The following is a 21,336-nucleotide window of genomic DNA, read 5'->3' as shown; positions in this document are numbered from 1 at the left end:
TACTGCTTCTTTTCATTTCAAGACATTAAATTGTAATGGGGTCATCTTAAAAAAATTGTTTGTATATGCAGTTTATTAGTAAATGTTCTGAGTATTCTTTCAAGACTCGTTGCAAAAACAACACAAGTAACATCTTTCTAAGATGAACTGTGTAATTTATGATTAAATTAAAGAGGTAGTTGAGAAAACCCTAGAAATGACACTATTAATTTGAAACCGCAAATACATTTTGAAAGATGTATGGTGACAGGATTTAACCACAGAAACAGCGACTAAGCACTTGTTGGACTTGCTGCACTACATCCATGGCCTTGGGCCACTCAGTATTGTGTCTTCAAATGAGTGTGACACCTGGCTGACAGTGCTGCGTCCTGATAGTGCTGATCAGAGGACTGAGGAGAGAACACAGATATGGAGACCAAAGCGGAAAAGAGGGAACAGTGGAGGAGGAAAAGGGAATATATTCTGGCAGCAGCAGGCAATGTGGTGGGCCTGGGCAATGTGTGGAGATTCCCCTACCTGTGCTATAAGAATGGAGGAGGTGAGCTGGAACACACAGTCAATATACTGTAATATTTGATATGAACTTGAATATGAATCTGTTAGACAAATGAAATGTAGATAATGTAAAAGGAACTGCAAGTCAAACTCTGCGTGCACAGATGCAGTCCTGCGAGCACGGGGGCCAACTGCTGCTACACTTGCTTCCTTTCAAGTATACTTACATTTATATTTTATTTAAGTATATTTAAAGTAGCCAAAGGGGGGAAAAAAATTTGAAATAGTTTATAAAACAGTTTTTGCCCATTTATATAGATTATATAATTTGAGGGGGGTGGGGTTTGTAATTGAGTTTTCAACAGTCAAATACATTTTAAAAGTGGTATCTTTAAAAATGTAAAAGGAAGGTAATCTTTTAAGCGCCCGTCTTCGACTGTGTCAGTGATCAAACCAAATGTCCAATCAATAGTGATGTCAGTATTCGGTGTGACCAGTCAAAAGAGGAGGGACATCAGCCACTGTCTATTCCATCCCCAACTCCAAAGTCTCTTGACGAGGATGCTTTTCCACACGTGGATACTTCCGTGTGCTTGTATCACTTACGTGCCTGGTTTTATATGTGTGCAGGTTTTGAGACTAATGAAACACCATCAGTCAAATTATAGTACATTTGCAAAAGTTTATAAAAGTTCACTCCTACTCTGTATAAATTCACTGTATTCGCCACATGGATAATTGGGACCAGCGGCTAAAATAAAGTTACTAAAATGATGGCATTTGTGGGCAACTGAAGGACTCAGTAGCTACTAATTTTCTAAATCTGATCTAAATGTATAATTGACTTGTGCCTAGCTCAACATATATTTTTACTTGCAGAAAAACAGCCAAGGTTCCACTCCTGGAACATGCAACATGTTCAGTATGGGAAACTGGTTAGGAGGCTTTTTAGCCATGCTAGCATAGTTTCACTCTGATTTATGACCAAATACCTGCAAAACCAGTGACTCTTCTATCAGCCTGAGCATGGTGGCGCAGTGGTTAGCACTATCGCACGGGAGGTAAAGCTGGTTAGAGTGGGTTGGGGGTTCCCCGTCATGTCGAAGTGTCCTTGAGCAAGACACTGAACCCTAAGTTGCTCCCGATGGAGCAACTTAGGGTTGCATAGCAGCTCGGTCGCCATTGGTGAGTGAATGGGTGAATGAGACTTAGCTGTAAAGCACTTTGGGAACCGTGAAGGTTGAAAAGCGCTATATAAGTGAGATCATTTACCATTTACTTTGTGTTGCTCATTAGCATACTTACCATGGTGAGCAGGTTAAACATACCTGTTAAACACCAGCAGATCTGTCAATTACTACAAAGTTCTTGCACACCAGAAAGTCTTATTGATTGTGGATTGGACTGGAGCTGAACTTTACTTTGTTTTTATATCATTTATTACCATTTTATAGAACAATGAATGGTCAACAGATTAATCAATTAATCGGGAAAGCTGTTGCCGGATTAATCCATAATGAAAATAATTGTTATAGCCCTACATTGGATCAAACACTCACTTTTTATTAATGCAGATCCAGTCCTTGTCCCATCCCATTCACTAGTCTAAGGTGTATTTCTGTGTGTGCAGGTGTCTTCCTGTTACCGTACTGTTTCTTTGCGGTGCTGTGTGGCGTACCACTCTTCCTGCTGGAGACTGTGATTGGCCAGTACACACAGGAGGGCGCCATTACCTGCTGGACCAAGCTCTGCCCGCTGGCACAGGGTAATCGCATCATTTCTGTCACTGTTAACAAAAAACATTTCCCACACCCTGATTCTAAATTTCAAACACTGTATGTATTCTGTATCAGTGTGTTGTTCAATACATTGAGCAATTAAATTGAAGACGTCATTCAAAATGGACTGTAAATGTATTTATTTGGGTTAAAGTTTGCAAAGTAACACTACTTATTTTAGTTAATAAAACCCACTAAGTTTTTGGGGTTTTTTTTACGAGAGGACAATTAACTGCAGCTGAATTTTGTTGCTCTTTGTCCCACAGCTTGGCAACACCTGAAGCAGGTATCAAAGCAGAATAAGAAACTGAATAACGGACAACCTTGTCTGAACCAGCTGCACAGTTGGAGACAAAAAAGAAACAATGTGAATGTAGCCACAGAGAGTGATATTGATTAACCCCTGTTTTGTTGAAACTGACTTCCTCCAATAATAATGATGATGATAATAATAATAATTGCAAAGTCAACTAATTTTCACTTCAAGTATTCATACACTATATTGCCAAAAGTATTGGCTCACCTGCCTTGACTCGCATATGAACTTAAGTGACATCCCATTCTTAATCCATAGGGTTTAATATGACGTCGGCCCACCCTTTGCAGCTATAACAGCGTCAACTCTTCTGGGAAGGCTTTCCACAAGGTTTGGGAGTGTGTTTATGGGAATTTTTGACCATTCTTCCAGAAGCGCATTTGTGAGGTCACACACTGATGTTGGATGAGAAGGCCTGGCTCTCAGTCTCCGCTCTAATTCATCCCAAAGGTGTTCTATCGGGTTGAGGTCAGGACTCTGTGCAGGCCAGTCAAGTTCATCCACACCAAACTCTCTCATCCATGTCTTTATGGACCTTGCTTTGTGCACTGGTGCACAGTCATGTTGGAACAGGAAGGGGCCATCCCCAAACTGTTCCCACAAAGTTGGGAGCATGGAATTGTCCAAAATCTCTTGGTATGCAGAAGCATTCAGAGTTCCTTTCACTGGAACTAAGGGGCCAAGCCCAGCTCCTGAAAAACAACCCCACACCATAATCCCCCCTCCACCAAACTTTACACTTGGCACAATGCAGTCAGACAAGTACCGTTCTCCTGGTCACCGCCAAACCCAGACTCGTCCATCAGATCGCCAGATGGTGAAGCGCGATTCGTCACTCCAGAGAACGCGTTTCCACTGCTCTAGAGTCCAGTGGCGGCGTGCTTTACACCACTGCATCCGACGCTCTGCATTGCACTTGGTGATGTATGGCTTGGATGCAGCTGCTCGGCCATGGAAACCCATTCCATGAAGCTCTCTACGCACTGTTCTTGAGCTAATCTGAAGGCCACATGAAGTTTGGAGGTCTGTAGCGATTGACTCTGCAGAAAGTTGGTGACCTCTGCACACTATGCGCCTCAGCATCCACTGACCCCGCTCCGTCATTTTACGTGGCCTACCACTTCGTGGCTGAGTTGCTGTCGTTCCCAATCGCTTCCACTTTGTTATAATACCACTGACAGTTGACTGTGGAATATTTAGGAGCGAGGAAATTTCACGACTGGACTTGTTGCACAGGTGGCATCCTATCACAGTACCACGCTGGAATTCACTGAGCTCCTGAGAGCGACCCATTCTTTCACAAATGTTTGTAGAAACAGTCTGCATGCCTTGGTGCATGATTTTATACACCTGTGGCCATGGAAGTGATTGGAACACCTGATTTCAATTATTTGGATGGGTGAGTGAATACTTTTGGCAATATAGTGTACTTTCTTGTCACTTTTTTTACGGAAGTGGTAACCCTGCCTTTGCCACAAACTGGGCTTGCACATTTGATGACGGTGACCAAATACATAAATTAGCATATTTCATGTTTTATATGTTATACAGACTTTGCACAAACTAATATATATATTCATTTTGTTTGCCAAAAAGCAATGGAATGTACAGACCTTTTTGGACAAAACTCCAATAACAGAAATCAAAATAGATTGATAGTTTGGAATTTAGGAGATGCAATGCTGCGTAAGAAGTACTGTCAGCACCAATCACAGATATAGAGCAGATGAAAATCCGTTGTATTTAACCAGGTTTAACAGACACTCCGAAATCAGGTTTATAAGCAATTCTGGCTTCAATTAGGAAAAGCCATTGAGCTTCAAGCTGATAAGTCAACGTTAAGTATGTTTATTTGAGCTGTTTAATAGAACCAAAAAGTGAATATGGTGCTGTACATCATTCATTTTTGGTCAACAAACAGAAAAATTGTTAGTTTTTGTATCTCAATACTTTTTTGACATCCTCTACCATGTCTATTGCACTCAGCCCCAAGCCCACTGGTTCCTGCTGAATTTCCTAAAACAGCAGGCCACTGCAACATTCGCTGAAAACTAGTCTGACTCCCCGGATGTAGGCTGTTGGTATAAATCTGCCATTGGCCGACTATTTCAGACGATTGTGATTGGTTTTAAAGAAATACAAAACAAGCCAGAGCGTTGTTTTGTTTTTGTTTTTAAAAACAAACGTTCCTCAAACAGGAGAATTTGGTACACAGCAGAGGATTAATCCACATTTGGCGCTCTGGTTAAATACATACAGGCTTTGACACACACACACACAATACTTAGTTAGTAGATACATTCACTGTTGGTTTGGTCTTTTCGTGGGATTTGTTGACAATGAGAAAAATATAAAATGTCTCCTATTTTGTTCTGGTGATTAAAAATGCTGCCAGAGGCTTATACCTACAGCCGTGGCCAAACGTTTTGAGAATGACACAAGTATTGGTTTTCACAAAGTTTGCTGCTTCAGTGTTTTTAGATCTTTTTGTCAGATGTTACTATGGTATACTGAAGTATAATTACAAGCATTTCATAAGGGTCAAAGGCTTTTATTGACAATTACATTGAGTTTATGCAAAGAGTCAATATTTGCAGTGTTCACCCTTCTTTTTCAAGACCTCTGCAATTCGCCCTGGCATGCTGTCAATCAACTTCTGGGCCAAATCCTGACTGATGGCAGCCCATTCTTGCATAATCAATGCTTGGAGTTTGTCAGAATTTGTGGGTTTTTGTTTGTCCACCTGCCTCTTGAGGATTGACCACAAGTTCTCAATGGGATTAAGGTCTGGGGAGTTTCCTGGCCATGGACCCAAAATTTCGATGTTTTGTTCCCTGAGCCACTTAGTTATCACTTTTGCCTTATGGCAAGGTGCTCCATTATGCTGGAAAAGGCATTGATCGTCACCAAACTGTTCTTGGATGGCTGGGAGACGTTGCTCTCGGAGGATGTTTTGGTCCCGTTCTTTATTCATGGCTGTGTTCTTAGGCAAAATTGTGAGTGAGCCCACTTCCTTGGCTGAGAAGCAACCCCACTCATGAATGGTCTCAGGATGCTTTACTGTTGGCATGACACAGGACTGATGGTAGCGCTCACCTTTTCTTCTCCAGACAAGCTTTTTTCCGGATGCCCCAAACAATTGGAAAGGGGATTCATCAGAGAAAATGACTTTACCTTTAGGAGACGGTCCTGGCGCTTGCTGGACTTTCTTGGGCGCCCTGAAGCCTTCTTCACAACAATTGAACCTCTCTCCTTGAAGTTCTTGATGATCCGATAAATGGTTGATTTAGGTGCAATCTTACTAGCAGCAATATCCTTGTGAAGCCCTTTTTGTGCAAAGCAATGATGACTGAACGTGTTTCCTTGCAGGTAACCATGGTTAAGAGAGGAAGAACAATGATTTCAAGCACCACCCTCCTTTTAAAGCCTCCAGTCTGTTATTCTAACTCCGTCAGCATGACAGAGTGATCTCCAGCCTTGTCCTCGTCAACACTCTCACCTGTGTTAACGAGAGAATCACTAACATGTTGTCAGCTGGTCCTTTTGTGGCAGGGCTGAAATGCAGTGGAAATGTTTTTTGTGGGATTAAGTTCATTTTCATGGCAAAGAGGGACTTTGCAATTCATTGCAATTCATCTGATCACTCTTCATAACATTCTAGAGTACATGCAAATTGCCATCATAAAAACTGAGGCAGCAGACTTTGTGAAAATTAATATTTGTGTCATTCTCAAAACTTTTGGCCACAGCTGTACTGTTTTCACCTCACTCATTGACACACCCGCTTTCACACGCTGGGGACATTCTGATGTTGACTTTTTGGATTTAAAAGGTGAGACTAAATTAATACACTTTTGTATATGTCCACACTTGTAGCTCCTTTCATCTTTTGGTTGAACTTCAAACACTGTTTATGTGATCCTGGACAGTATTCACCGTATTCTCATGGTGATGTAGGTGTCATTCATTTCCCAGAGCTATATGAAATTACACCCTAAACTGAGGTATTTAGGATGTTTTCTCCCTCCAGGGACTGGCTATTCTATCATAATAATCCAGCTGTATTCAAGACTCTACAGCATTATCCTGGCTTGGGCCCTCCTCTACCTCATCTACTGTTTCAGAGACCCTCTGCCCTGGGCCACCTGCAACAATCCCTGGAACACGGGTCAGTATGGGATGAGGGTAGATGAGTTAAGCGAATTTAAAGAACAAACCTACCTCTTTTTAAAAGAGCTCACTATGGGTTTTGTATTGACTTAGGGTTAGGGACATGCAACCCTTTGCATTAATGTGATGGCAATTTAACATGTTTGTCTCATATCTGAATAATCGCCCCGGTCACTTTTACGTAAAAGTCAAGATGCCAGTCTTACTAGGTCAGACCTGTAAACATCACTTTCAACACGGCACAAGTCTGAATTGAATGCTGTCGGATAAACCTAAAGACTGCAGCAACAAGGTTAAATATGCAGAGATAAATGCACATCTTGCACCACCTACTAAGGTCACTATAATAACTTCTAAGTATCAAAACCACGTACAACCAAACAATCGTATCAGTATCTCCCTCCCCTATTACAATGTTCATTCATCCAAACTGCATGGATGAATATCCAGCAAAACGCTTTACATACAGCATGTGAAAACAGGAATTAAACAAATTCCCAACTTACCGTCCTATCATTCAAATGCTTGTCATATATTATAAAATGGGCAGCAGAATTCACTCTCTAATAACATTAACATACATTGTGGTATGAAGTTTAACAATCAATGTGACCCATTTGCCTTCCTATCAACAGACAGATGTGTGGACCTCACCTCCACCAACTGGACCGCAATACACAGTGGCAACTTGACGTCGGGAAATCTCACCAAGTCCTCAGTCTCTGAGTTCTGGGAGTGAGTCAGTGTTGTCACATCAAGCTCATGATGAATTAAATAGGGTGGCAGCAATGGATCAAGTATGATTACATTCTGTTTTTGTGAAATACCGTGATTCTTTATGTGTATAACCATCACCAACTGTCCTCACACAGGAGAGGAGTGTTGTCCATGTCTGGGGGAATAGAGGAGGTTGGTGCAGTCAACTGGGAGCTGCTGCTGTGTCTCCTGGCCTGCTGGGTGGCCTGCTACTTCTGCATCTGGAAAGGGGTCCGCTCCACAGGAAAGGTCTGTGAACATTTTGTATACCGTTTATTTTCTTCACAAATGCATATTGGAGGAAATGCAATAGATGGTTGAGGCACTGGAGAACTATTTTCGGGTCCTGTAAGATGAGTCTTACCAATGCTGTTGTTCACATCCATTGAATGTAATCTGGAGTTTTGCTAAGAAACACACAGATTCCAAGTGAACAGTGACCTCCATTGGAATAAAGCAGCCGTCCACTGGATGGTTCCTGAGCTCCATAAGAGCGGTCAGGACATTCTACCTTTCAGCTAAAGTCCAAACATTGTTTCCTCTTTTAGAAACACATTTTTTCATGTTAGGGGATTAATACAGGGAGTTGTCAGTTTTGCTGCAATAATATTAGTGATATTTCTCAATATTAGCAGCAGTCTGTCGGGCCAGCAGTGTCTCTGTCCCTCCACTCCACCTGGTCCTCTCCACACAAGGACATGGAACAAGGACAGATAATTTTGATCCCAATATTTTACAGTACATATAGTTGCTCTACAAAGGTACAGTATCTTTCCACGGGTCAGTATGGACCGGAAGCTTGAAAACAGAGACTGATAACTGCATTTGAATGTACCGTTTCAAAATATCCAAAGAAAGATCCAAAACAAAGACTGATAACTGCATTTGAATGTACCGTTTCAAAATATCCAAAGAAAGATCCAAAACATATCCTTTATCATACCGTCACCTGCCTAACCATAACCAGCTGCCAAGAGCAGGTATCATGAAGAAACAAATGAAATCTGAAATCTTTGACTGAATAGTTTGTAGACATGTTCAACGTAAATGTTTCTTTGCTCTTGTTAGGGTTAGGTGTATATGAATATAACTTTCAGGAGACAAAAATTGCATTTTTATTTGTCCCACATCTTGTTTAGCTTTCATTTCTGCAGTATCAACTTTACATGCTGCATGTGAAGATTTTTACATTGTCACATGTTGCGTTCATATAGAATGGTAATAACTTTCAGTGTTCGATGTCAGCCCCATTAGGATTGAGCCCACTGCCATGTGGTCACTCAGGCATTTATCAGAGGCCAAAACCAGCACTGAAGTAAATCTATGCAAGTGTCGTAAGTATTACTAGCAAAATGTACTTGAAGTACCAAAACTAAAAGTACTTATAATTCAGAAAAATGTCCCCTATGAGACGGTTTGGGTCTGCACATTCATCGGGTATCATGTATCACTGTACATCTACCGGCATCAATACAACTGTGCCAGGTAATACAAATCAGCTACATATACTACACATTTAGTTCATATCTGGTTTAACTTGTTAGTAGACTTGTACAAACAGGTAACAATATCCCTTGTAACAAGTCATAATAATAGGATATTTTCTCACCCTTCCCACTCAGCCAACATGACATAAAAGCAGCTTTTGATTTTGTTTCTGATACTGCCAGCATTGCAGAAGGACTGTGGACAGTCTTAAAAAATATATACACCTACCTCTCCGAGATGTAACCGACACTAACAGGAGTGTAGGGGCGTAGTGTTTCTGTGACCTGATGCAGTGGTTGTATGTGGCCTGCAATATGTTAAATAACCACTGAAATTTCAGGTGGTGTATTTCACGGCTGTGTTCCCCTATGTGATGCTGGCCATCCTGCTGGTCAGGGGGTTGACGCTGCCAGGAGCCTGGCAGGGTGTGGTCTACTACCTGTATCCAGATCCTTCTCGCCTGGCAGACCTTCAGGTGAGACACTTTAGACAAATCATGCAGCTTTACAGGGTCTAGTTTGTCTGTGCAGTAGTATTTGTGAAAGCTGTATTTTTATTTTTTTTTTGTATGTTGAGCTGTGTCACACCTACCTGGGGTCAGTTATCATAGGAGACAAAAGGATGTAGAGAAATCAATAACCTCCTGGGACACACTCCTGATTCCACAAGGTTTTTCATCTTTGTTTATCAGGTGTGGATGGAGGCTTGTGCTCAGGTCCTGTTCTCCTATGGTGTTGCATCAGGAACCATAATCACACTGGGCAGCTACAACAAAGTCAAGAACAACTGTTACAGGTAAGTCACGCGATCAGTAGTTCTATTAATCCATTGTGGAAGTTATATTATTGGAGTTTTGTTCAACATGTTTTCATCTATCCCCACAGTGCTGTGTTAGCGTGTATTAATTCAAAATGGTAGCCACGCGTTGCTCTGTATCGGGGGTTGAAAGTTTACCTGATATACAGTGCTTAACAAATTTATTAGACCACAATACAAATATTTTAGAAATCTGTCAAAAACTAAAAATTGTATTGTTATTTATTAGGCAAATAACAAACTGGAACAACTAAATAGTCCTTATTCACATATATTAACCAAAAATCTTAATATTTTGTATGACCTCCTTTGGCCCTGATAACAGCTTGCATTCTTGAAACCACAAAACAAATTTTTCTGTTCAGGAATGCAAGTAAATAACTGTAATTTGGCATCTCAATCAAAAAATAATAATGTGCTTTACTATTTTGTTCTGCTTTTTTGTAAAACAGTAAATTTGAGGATTCATGGATAACAACAATAATTATATTTTAGCATTAAAGATATTATTTTGATTAAAGAGCTTGGTTTGCACATACTGGTGGATTAACCATTACAGAAACATAAAATATTTTGGTCATCAGCAATACTGTCAATTTAGGGCAGCGGTGGCAAACACCTTACACTGGGTGGTGGCCTAATAAATTTGTTAAGTACTGTACATTTGCCAGACCAGCCAGTTACTTCACAAGTCTTCCCTCTTGTGAAGCAAAACATACAGGTTGAAAACACTTCCTATAAAGTATAAATCCACCCATGGGCGTAATGTCTCACTTTCAAAATTCAATTTTTGTCCCCCTCACTTTTGTTGTTTCTGCTTGATTTTCTTGCTTTAGTCTCTCTGAACGTTGTCCTCTTACTGTCCTGCCACCATAGTACAAATGAGAGAAGTCTGAGTTAGTAGAAAGGTTGATATTCTTCATCTGAAGTCACCTTCAATTATTACCGTGCGCTCAGAGCAATGAGGATAATGAGTCGCAGCTAGTAGTGCAACAAGTGTAAGCTATACAGGCTGCCTTATCTTATTGGTTGTTGTTGTTATAAGATTGTTGGGCCTTTTATGCAGTCTGAAATGAATCTCTGCAGACGCCACTGCAAATCTCATGACACTTTACAAATAGAGCAATTCTAGACCATACTCTTTATAATGTTATTACAGAGACCCAACAGTTCCCACCATTAGAGAGCATTTTAATATTCATGATAATGATGATAATAATAATAATAATAATAATGATACATATTTATAGAGTGCTTTTCAAGATACTCAAAGACACTGACACATAAGTTAAAATATATAATTATATATTATGTATAATTTGATCTATGTTTTTATTTACAGTATTGTCCTAAAAAGAAAAATAAGAAAATAATGCACAGGTTTTGAAATACAACACTATCCATCATAGGTTGCAGTACAGAAGTTTAGCATGAATATATATAACAACTATGAAACACTGTTTGACGACTGGCCAGGTGTGCGCAATTGAGAAAGTAGGCAGGGTTCGAACCTCTCTCTCAAGATCTCTTTTTTTTTTTCTCATTTCATTCAGTTCATTTTTTTCAACTTGGTTTGGTAAATATATGTCTCCACCACCAGTGCTGCTTCCCTAAGCTCAATGCAAGGCATAAAGGACGTATCTGCCACGTACCGCCATGGAAGAGAATGGGGTAAAATGATGGGTGTAGTAAGTAATGTAAGCATTTATGTGTGTTTGTGTATGCAGGGACTGTCTGTGGTTGTGCGTGCTCAACAGTTGCACCAGCTTCGTTGCTGGCTTCGCTGTCTTCTCAGCTCTGGGCTTCATGGCCCAAAAACAGGGAATTCCCATCAGCATGGTGGTCGATTCAGGTATGATTTTTTTTTTTAAACGCCTAAAGCTACTGTCACTGTTGGACTCGAGAATTAAATGTACCCTCACACTTTTGCTAGAAACTTACAAAAATCCAGTACAAGGCACGTAGAGAGTACAACAATAAATTGTCCCCTCTGTCCTCCCAGGCCCTGGGCTGGCGTTCATTGCTTTTCCTCAGGCTGTAGCCATGATGCCCCTGCCTCAGCTGTGGGCTGCCTGCTTCTTCCTTATGCTCATTTTGTTGGGACTGGACACACTGGTAAGATGAAAATGCCTTGCACAAAGTATTCATTTAACATATAAAGATATGCTGCAACTGTTTATACTGGGTTCAGTGGACGCCTATGTGAAACAGCAGTTTAAAGCCCATACAGTATGTGAAGTTTGTACAAAAGGACATTAAATACACACGCAGCAGACTGGCTCTATGGGCTATAAATATCTCAGCAGCTATTGGATGGATTGCCATAACATTTGGTAAATGCATCCATGGTGCCCGGAGCATTTTAATAACTCTGGTGATGCTCTGACTTTTCATCTAACGCCATCATCAGGTCAAAATTTGAATGTGTCCAATACTTTGGAAATTGTTTTGGAAAATGTAAATCCCCTGAAAGTCAGGGTAAAAGGCTTAATAACTCCAGGAGTACTGAGCCGGTGATGTTTCTGACTGGATGCAGAATGGACAAGATAAACCAGAGGAATTTGAAGGAATGGATTTCATTGCTTCAGATAAGAGACAGGGCATCACAATGAGAAGAGAGAACAAACATCTTTATTGGGATCCCCATTAATTGTTGCCTTGGCAAAATGACAGTAGAGAAGTCTTGTTGGTGGTTACTTATTTGGCCAATTTTATCTGCTACAAGTGAAAGTGACTGGTTTCCTGGTGTTTTGACCTTTTGACTGTAACAATCTGCCTTTCTCAGATCTTAACATGATCATCAAAAAGATTCTTGTCTTGGGTGTAATGTAATGATTTGGTAAAGTTAATCTCTTTTGTGTGTGTGTTAGTTTGCAGGCTTGGAAACTATAACATCGTCAGTGATTGACCTGTTCCCAGGACAGATGCGTAGACCATGGCACAGAGAAATCTTCCTCCTCTTCTTCTGCTCTGTCTTCTTCATCATGCAGATCCCTCTCACCACTCGGGTACTATACCAAAACACTCCAGATAGTCTCAAATTGTAGTATTTGAATTGACAGTAGATGCATGTGCCTGTTCTGTGTTGTCCAGGGAGGAGTGTACCAGTTCGAGCTGGTTGACTACTACGGTGCTAATGGAGCATGTCTGTTATTTGTGTCTCTGGTCCAATGTGTGGCTGGTGGCTGGGCCTTTGGTAAGCATGTTTCAATTATTCTGTAATGTACCAGATGCTATCCAGCTATCTATCCACGGTTGTTGGCTAAAAACCTGTTTTTCCTTTCAGTGTAGCTTGTTTTTGCTACTCTGATCTCTTTCTGTCAGTTTCTGGCCTGGTGGTACAGAATTCTGTCCCCAGTTCTGTAGGCCTCCTCCTTGGTCTGACAAAGCTGCCTGAGTTTTGCTGTAAAGAAGAAGTCAGCCAAACTGAAGAAAACTGAAAATTATTGTTAGTTAAATCATTTAAATGGTGCGCAAAAAGAAATAACAGAAAATGAACAGTGGCATTTATTGTCTGATAACCTTTTAATGTCTTTTGATGGTTTTGGGATTCCATACAAACCGAGACGCTGTCTGATTGCAGCGGCGTTCCTGTAGAGCACCAGGTTCAGAAGTCACGTTTTCAGAACTCAGTGTTTCTGCATATCAGGTATTCATATCCAAAATGAGAAGACCGAGCTGTAGATGGGACAGGAAAGCCAAAGGAGCCATAACTAAGAGAGTGGAGACAAGGAATAGGACGGACAGAGGAGAGAAGCTGGACAGCAGCAAACCAAAAGAAGACAAAATGGAAACATTAGACAGTAGCTTCAATATAAGAAATTATATTAATTAGATTAGATAGAAATTAGATTAAGTAACCTCTACTATCTAAGTGTCATTAAAGGTGTCTGCTTTTAATGTCTTCACATAATCATCACCAAATACCCCTTTCAATACTGCATTTCCAGTTGTTGCTAGATGTATGTGAAACACACTGGTTTCATGAAATGTATCTACCCAGTGGGGCTGGGTTTTTTTTGTTGTTGTTTTTTTTTTTAGAAGTCTCTGATTCACTACCAGAGACAGAAACCCTTTTCATTACAGAAACTAGCACCTCACAGCTAATTTCAGTCCTAACTGTTTTCAGGGTGGATCATTTATTTCCTAATTTGTGATCAAAGCCTTGGTTTCTGTTCCACCTGAATGCTGTAATCCTGTTACTGCAGCTACCTGTAGCTCCTGGGAAAACACCCAGTTAGTGATGTCAAAACGTGTGTTTTGTAAAAGGCCTAACAATGTTTTAAAGACAAAATGAAACAGGCCCTTTTTTACTTTTTAATTCCTTCATATTTTCCAATTCCTGGTATTGGGTTGAGACATGACGCAGTAAGAGGTCATTAGGTATTCAGTAACATTACTGGGGAAAAAACAACAAAACAAAAGGCGGTCAGTCGCTACATGGTTCCTGCTCTATGTAAACCGATGATCTACGTGGGCGTTCCTGTCCCCGCCGCGGCTGCAATCATATATCAATAAGTGGCTACGGGCCAATCCATTGATGTATATCATGCATCTACACCTGGAGGTCCTGTCCTTTTTTTTTTTAAACTGTTACTAACAAACTGCAATTATCATGCAGGGGCTGAACGGTTGTATGACGCGGTTGAAGATATGACGGGACAGAGACCTTGGGCTCTTTTCAAACTGTGCTGGTGTTATCTCACCCCTCTGATCTCCCTGGTGAGTGACACACTGTTAACAGCTGCTGGGGTCTGAAACAAAGCAGAAATGAAGACAACTGATGGCACCTGGTATCTGTGCAGGGCATATTTATCAATTGTCTCTTTTAAAGAACTAGAATTGCATTTTATTGGAATAAAATGGTATTTTCAAGTCAGTATTTTTGAGTAAAAAAATAACTCTCTGCTCAGCCTCTGTTGATCTTAACGAAAGTGTTTAATTAGTACTGGCACCAGGAGCAAATTCTACCTATGCAACAGTAGCTGCACAGGCTTCACTAAACAAACAATCCTTCCAACAGTTTAGTTATACCCAAGAAAACAAGGTCACAAAGAGGGGCGTGCATGGCTCTGAGCCATCTTGTCTTCTGCTCTTAACACCCAAATCACGTCAGACCCATTTACCCAAAACAGGAATGTCTCTGTCTGTCTTATAATCTTTCTATCTGGACAGTGTGTAACCACTCTTTCAACAAAGTCATTCAACAGGCTATGTACATTTAACACTTAAGCAGTCATTTCTGCCTCAACGGAGGAGTCCTAACCCTAGAGACGCTTGATGACAATAATCTTTTGAGCTTTTTGACTTGTTTTGACTAAAAAAAAAAAAAAAAATGAATCGTATTCGAGACTAACCTCGTGCGGGATGCAGCAGAGAACACATGCTTTTATTCAGGCTATTTCAAATAATAGCAGGGCTACAGCCTAATATTTGAAAGACGAGGATGCACTGTAACAATTTATGTTCATATTGTTGGCGACCATAATGTTCCCCTCATGTAGGCCACATACGTTAACAAGGGGTGTAGTTGAAAGGTGAACTGGACAATGAAAGAGAAGATTACAGATTACTATTTGAATTTTACCACTGTACAATATTTCAAACTGCAACTGACAGAGCCAAAAAGTAGAACTTATGATGAAGTGTGGTTAAAGAAACACCACCCTCTAATAGGAATAGTCCTGTTCCTTGATTAAATGAAGAGTTAAGAGGCTTCATGAATGACTCTCAAGTCCTGAGGTAGGAGTGGTTTTTAGTCCTAGGTAATTCACTCTATATGCGATCCCAGGAGGGATTCTGAGACACTCAATAAATATGGGCTCAGAATTAGTTTGCACGGGGGGATTTCTGACTCGGCACAAGAAGGCTGTGTCACGCGGAAAATATAGGCGAGACTCCCGAATCCCTAGACGACCTGGTAGGCAGCGTGGACCAGGCATTAGTACGAGCAAATCCCTGTGACAACAAAATACTTCATACCATCATGTCTTGGTTTATAAGCAACACAATGTCAAGCTACAATAGAGGGCTTACTTCGATAAAGCTAGGGTCCTTCACAGTGTTAGCGTAGCCTGTTTATCCACTTAGTTTGTTCCTCTGCTTTTCCTTCAAGGCTTGCTTCATCTGCTCCTTTCTGGACAACCAGCCCCTGACATCCAACGGGGGCTATATATACCCAGACTGGGCCTACTATCTGGGCTGGGCCATGGCTCTCTCCTCTGTGGCTGTGGTACCCATCTGGGCTGTCGGCAAAATCTGCCTCACTGACGGTACCCTAAGACAGGTAAGCAACACATCCTGCTTAAGTTTTTAGATATTTTGTATCACCCCAATACCACATTACGTTCATTTGATTTTCATTCCGTTTGACTAAATGTCCTTTTGTTTCTGTCCTCAACAGCGTCTGTTGGTCCTGTGGCATCCTGTTAGTGACCCTGTTGGTCCCAAGACACACCAAGAGCACCTCCTAAATGAAACAGGGATGAAACCACTGTCAGCCCCTTTCCCTGACATGTTATGATCAACATGAAATGTACTCATGGATTTCTGTATTTGAACGACTGCCAAATGGTGTGAAATCATCAGCAGGTCTTTGCATCACCCTTGTGCTCTTGCATGTGCGAAATACAGACAAAACTGACAAACAAACCGTTCCACAGCGCTACTAGTGATCGAAAAGCCTTCTCATCCGCTATAATCTGCCAGTCAACAACTGCTGGTCTCCATCGGGAGCAACTTAGGGTTCAGTGTCTTGCTCAAGGACACTTCGACATGACGGGGGCAGCCGGGGATCGAACCCACTCTAACCAGCTTTACCTCCCGTGTGACAGTGCTAACCACTGCGCCACCATGCCGCCCAACAAGTCCCACCATCGCTGCTCCAACAGCTCCACCTCATTTACTTTTCCGTGGATACATCTTATAACGTCATTAACTGACCCAGCTAGCTGTGAAATCCCCAGGAATAACAAAAAAAAAAAGATTTGTATGCAAACTAACCAAAGTCCTCATAGTATTTAGTATGTGCGATTAACTCAGAATTGAATTCTGATCTCAAACTGATAACTGCAGATATCTGACAGAAAACAGAACTGCAATAAATACCAGTTACTTTACTTATTGTTGATACTATGCTAGTTGTTTGTGCATTGATTCAGTTATATGGCCATTTTTTGATAACGTACTTGTTGTACTATGTTATAGTAGTGTGGTAGTGGACTGTATTATATGAAAATGCATTTCTGATGTTCTGTCTACCGCACAACTCGCCATAGAATCTGACCGAATAAATACTTATAACATTATACGATTATATAAATACTACAATCATTATATCATAATGTATTTTTCATGTATCATGCTACAAATGATTATAGTTCATTTAAAAAAAATCAATGTCACACTTGCGTGGTCTGTATGGGCGCTGGTGTATCTACAGGTGGGTTTTGTTGGGCCAGTCTTAGCCCAAAGTCCACTTTCATTTCCCTCAGTGGTGGAATGAAATACCTTACTCAGTTTTTTTCAGCAGAATCCCTCCCTGTCTTCAAAAATCACCTACCTACCTACTCACCTCATTTTGTCAGTTGCTATGCACTGACAGTACGTATTAGTTCATGCACCTGCTGCACGTTGCTCTAGATTCTCTCTGCCAAATGAAGAAACGTGAATGTATAAATCTGACTTCAAAACAGCAGGAACCGGGTTTTTAACTTACAGAGTGGAACAGGGTTTTGCCGTTTGTTTTTAGCTCATTTGTCATTGACGTTATATTCAATTCAATTCAATTCAAGGAAGAGGCGTTTAAGAGTGGCAACAGAGCAGAGTTTAAGGAAGCCAAGTACAAGTTTAGCAAGGCGGTGAGGGAAGCTAAACGACTGTACTCAGAGAGACTACAAGACCAGTTCTCCTCCAACGACTCTGCTTCTGTGTGGAGGGGGCTCAGGCAGATCACCAACTACAAGCCAAGAGCCCCCAACTCTGCTAACGACCGACGCCTCGCCAACAGCCTCAACGACTTCTACTGTCGTTTTGAAAGACAATGGGACAGTCCTGACACCATCCCCCACACCATCACCCACCAGCTCCAGCCCAACAGCCCCAACCCCCTCATCACACCTGGGGCTGAACTCTCACACCTCTTACCACCACAGCTGCCCCCCACAGTGCCCCCCACTCCTCCAGCATCGACACCTCTGTCTGTCCTTGAAAGAGATGTGAACAGACTCTTCAAGAGACAAAACCCGCGTAAAGCTGCTGGACCAGACTCCATCTCCCCATCCTGCCTGAAGCGCTGCGCCGATCAGCTGTCTCCGGTGTTCACGGACATCTTCAACACCTCACTGGAGACATGCCACGTGCCAGCCTGCTTCAAGGCCTCCACCATCATCCCCGTCCCCAAAAAACCAGGGCCCACAGGATTAAATGACTACAGACCCGTCGCCCTGACCTCTGTGGTCATGAAATCATTTGAACGCCTGGTCCTGTCCCACCTCAAATCCATCACAGACTCTCTGCTGGACCCCCTGCAGTTCGCCTACAGAGCCAACAGGTCTGTAGACGACACCGTCAACCTGGCTCTACACTTCATCCTCCAGCACCTGGACTCCGCAGGATCCTATGCCAGGATCCTGTTTGTGGACTTCAGCTCTGCCTTCAACACCATCGTCCCGGCTCTTCTTCAGGACAAGCTCTCCCAGCTCAACGTGCCTGACCCCACCTGCAGGTGGATCACAGATTTCCTGTCTGACAGGAAGCAGCACGTGAAGCTGGGGAAACACGTCTCAGACTCGCGGACGATCAGCACCGGCTCCCCTCAAGGCTGCGTTCTTTCTCCACTACTCTTCTCCCTGTACACCAACAGCTGCACCTCCAGTCACCAGTCCGTCAAGCTCCTGAAGTTCGCGGACGACACCACCCTCATCGGACTCATCTCTGGAGAGGATGAGTCTGCCTACAGGTGGGAGATTGACCACCTGGTGACCTGGTGCAACAGCAACAACCTGGAGCTTAACGCTTCAAAGACAGTGGAGATGGTTGTTGACTTTAGGAAGAGCGCAGCCCCACCCGCCCCCATCACCCTGTGTGACTCTCCAGTGGACACTGTGGAGTCCTTCCGTTTCCTGGGCTCCATCATCAGCCAGGACCTCCGGTGGGAGCTGAACATCAGCTCCCTCATCAAGAAAGCCCAACAGAGGATGTACTTCCTGAGGCAGCTGAGGAAGTTTAACCTGCCACAAAAAATGCTGGTTCACTTCTACACTGCCATCATAGAGTCCATCCTCACCTCCTCCATCACCGTCTGGTACGCTGCTGCCTCCACCAAGGACAGACGCAGACTGCAGCGTATCATCCGCTCTGCTGATTCTTTCTGATTCTGATTCTGATTCTGATTCAATTCAATTTTATTTATATAGCGCCAAATCACAACAAAGTCATCTCATGACACTTTACAAAATAGAGCAGGTCTAGACCGAGTCTTTATAATGTTATTACAGAGACCCAACAGTTCCCACTTATATACTTTTATACTTTGTACATTAACACATACTGGATGTTAACATGGTTACGGTTAGCTTGATACCATGCTGCACTGGTTTTTGGACCAAATAGTTCTCCCTGAGAGGAACTACCCACTGGGGAGCTCTCTGGAGAACTACATACCTTCAAGGATTTTTTTTTTCCCTGTTCGCATTCACACTGCCAACAGGAACACTGAAGTGACGAAAGCCTGCCGGCGGTTGGTGTGGCTACGTCACTCGCAAGATTTTTATATTTCGTTCTGATGAGTCAAAATCGTGTTGTTTCCCCCTTCACATACACGCTCAACAAAGCCTGGACTTCACTGTCGGTCCATTTGTCTGTGTTTTGGTACTTTATCTTAAGGCTGCCATTACGAGCCGTTACACAGGTTTTTATAGAAGGTAGCTGTCGGTGCTGTTTTAGCTCACATTTAACCAATTAATGGGGCACTTGCGTCACTCAAGGTTCCTCTTGTGCTGGAAGAGTGCCTACTCTGAAGTAGGAGCTAAAAAAAAGAAAGTCCCTCCAAACAGTGTTTTAAAAACTAGAATCGTTCCCAAGTTAACAACTAAAATAAATAAATAAAATAAAATTGAAGGCATGAACAAGAAAAAGGGGGAAAAAGAGTTTGCAGTAGCTTCCAAGCTGACAGTAAGAAGTAAGAAGAGGGTACTCAAAGCCTTGACTTAGAAAAGTAAAAGTACCAAGACAACAATGTACAAATACTCCATTACAAGTAAAGGTCCTGCATTCAAAAGTGTGCTTAAGTAAGCAAAATGTAAAAGTATCAGGAGTAAAAGTACTTGGCCCCAGTGACTGATAAATGATCATATATGACATAATGCATCAATGCATAAATAGTATTTTACTATTGTAGCTGTACAAGGTGGAATTACTTTTAACTACTTTACAGATCTTGTTTCCCAACTTTATGAAGGGGCCCCTAAAAAGGGTCACAAGGTGAAGGTTGTGATACACAGATCTGTTTTCAGTTTCCGACTTTTCTCTAATCTTTTCCTTTTTTTTTTTCCTTCTTTTACCTCTCAGATGAACTCACAGTAATTTAAACGAAAAACCATGTGAGAAGTTTAGAGGGGAAATGTCTCTGGGTGTAACTGATACCAACTCATACACATCCGACAAGTGACAAGACAACACACCAAAAAGGTGGGGGAGACACTAGTTTATAAACTTAATCTGTAGCTTTACCTGTAGTGCAGTAAAAAGTACAATATTTCCCTCTGAATTGTAGTATAAAGTAGCAGGAAATGGAAATACTATTAATTAAGTGGCTCAACTTACTTAAGCACAGTACTTGAGTAAATGTACTTAGTTACATACAGTATCTTGGTGCCCACAGCCCAACATTACAGGTGCTACAGATGAAAGAGGTTGTACCCGCCTTGTCAAGTCAGGAAAGACTGTAGAAAGATGTAATTTGGTTTTTTTTTGGGCAGCCTTCAGATCAGTTTGAGTAGATTCTTGTAAGGAACTAAAGTACAAACTATTCTATAAGGACAGCTTCCACTCCCATATGTTGAGTTCATGAGGGAGTTTCCATCTCATGTTGGGTAAAATCTACTTTTCTAACGCATCTTAATGAAGACATATTCTAATGCTTGTGTTATTGTGTTTTGGAAGGGTAGGGAAAACAGATCTGACATGGGGCAGGATCAGTATCTGGATCAAAGGCAATGCTGCAGCCCTGGTCCGATCAGTGGGGATGCTCTGACGTCCTCCAGCGGGTCCTGGGCCCGTGCCGTGCTGCCGCGCTGCTTTTGCGCAGTGACGTACAAGCGTAAGTGGCGACCTCTGTTCCGGACACATGGTGCAGGGTGGGCGTGCCCAGGACGCTGATGTAAACACAAAATACGCCTCATCTCCCGTCGGATAAGTCACAGTGGGAGCGAATTGGTGAGATTAACCCAAATAGCCTTCGTTGGTCGGGGGAAAAACGCTCCGCGTCCGTCGTGTGTAATATGCGTTAGGGCG

At 42.0% G+C, this 21,336-nt stretch overlaps 1 protein-coding gene across 1 annotated transcript; it reads left to right on the top strand.

The window, feature by feature from the left end:
* The first annotated feature begins 411 nt into the window (after nt 1-411).
* Nucleotides 412-16,345, top strand: LOC139300754 (sodium- and chloride-dependent GABA transporter 2-like). Its single transcript, XM_070923935.1, has 14 exons — nt 412-541; nt 2,129-2,263; nt 6,623-6,760; nt 7,398-7,497; nt 7,635-7,767; nt 9,347-9,481; nt 9,698-9,801; nt 11,550-11,674; nt 11,825-11,937; nt 12,693-12,830; nt 12,916-13,018; nt 14,444-14,544; nt 15,938-16,108; nt 16,226-16,345. The coding sequence occupies exons 1-14, from the start codon at nt 412-414 to the stop codon at nt 16,343-16,345; spliced, it is 1,746 nt and encodes a 581-aa protein (XP_070780036.1).
* The last annotated feature ends 4,991 nt before the right edge of the window (nt 16,346-21,336 follow it).

This window comes from Enoplosus armatus, chromosome 17 (genome assembly GCF_043641665.1).
Source record: "Enoplosus armatus isolate fEnoArm2 chromosome 17, fEnoArm2.hap1, whole genome shotgun sequence".
Taxonomy (NCBI): Eukaryota; Metazoa; Chordata; class Actinopteri; order Centrarchiformes; family Enoplosidae; genus Enoplosus; species Enoplosus armatus.
This window is presented reverse-complemented; position numbering and strand designations above follow the sequence as displayed.

Coding starts and splice junctions, on each gene's coding strand:
- LOC139300754 (XM_070923935.1), top strand. CDS start 412: ATGGAGACCAAAGCGGAAAAGAGGGAACAGTGGAGGAGGAAAAGGGAA. Junction 11,675..11,824: donor CAGCATGGTGGTCGATTCAG/GTATGATTTTTT, acceptor CTGTCCTCCCAG/GCCCTGGGCTGGCGTTCATT. Junction 12,831..12,915: donor AGATCCCTCTCACCACTCGG/GTACTATACCAA, acceptor TGTGTTGTCCAG/GGAGGAGTGTACCAGTTCGA.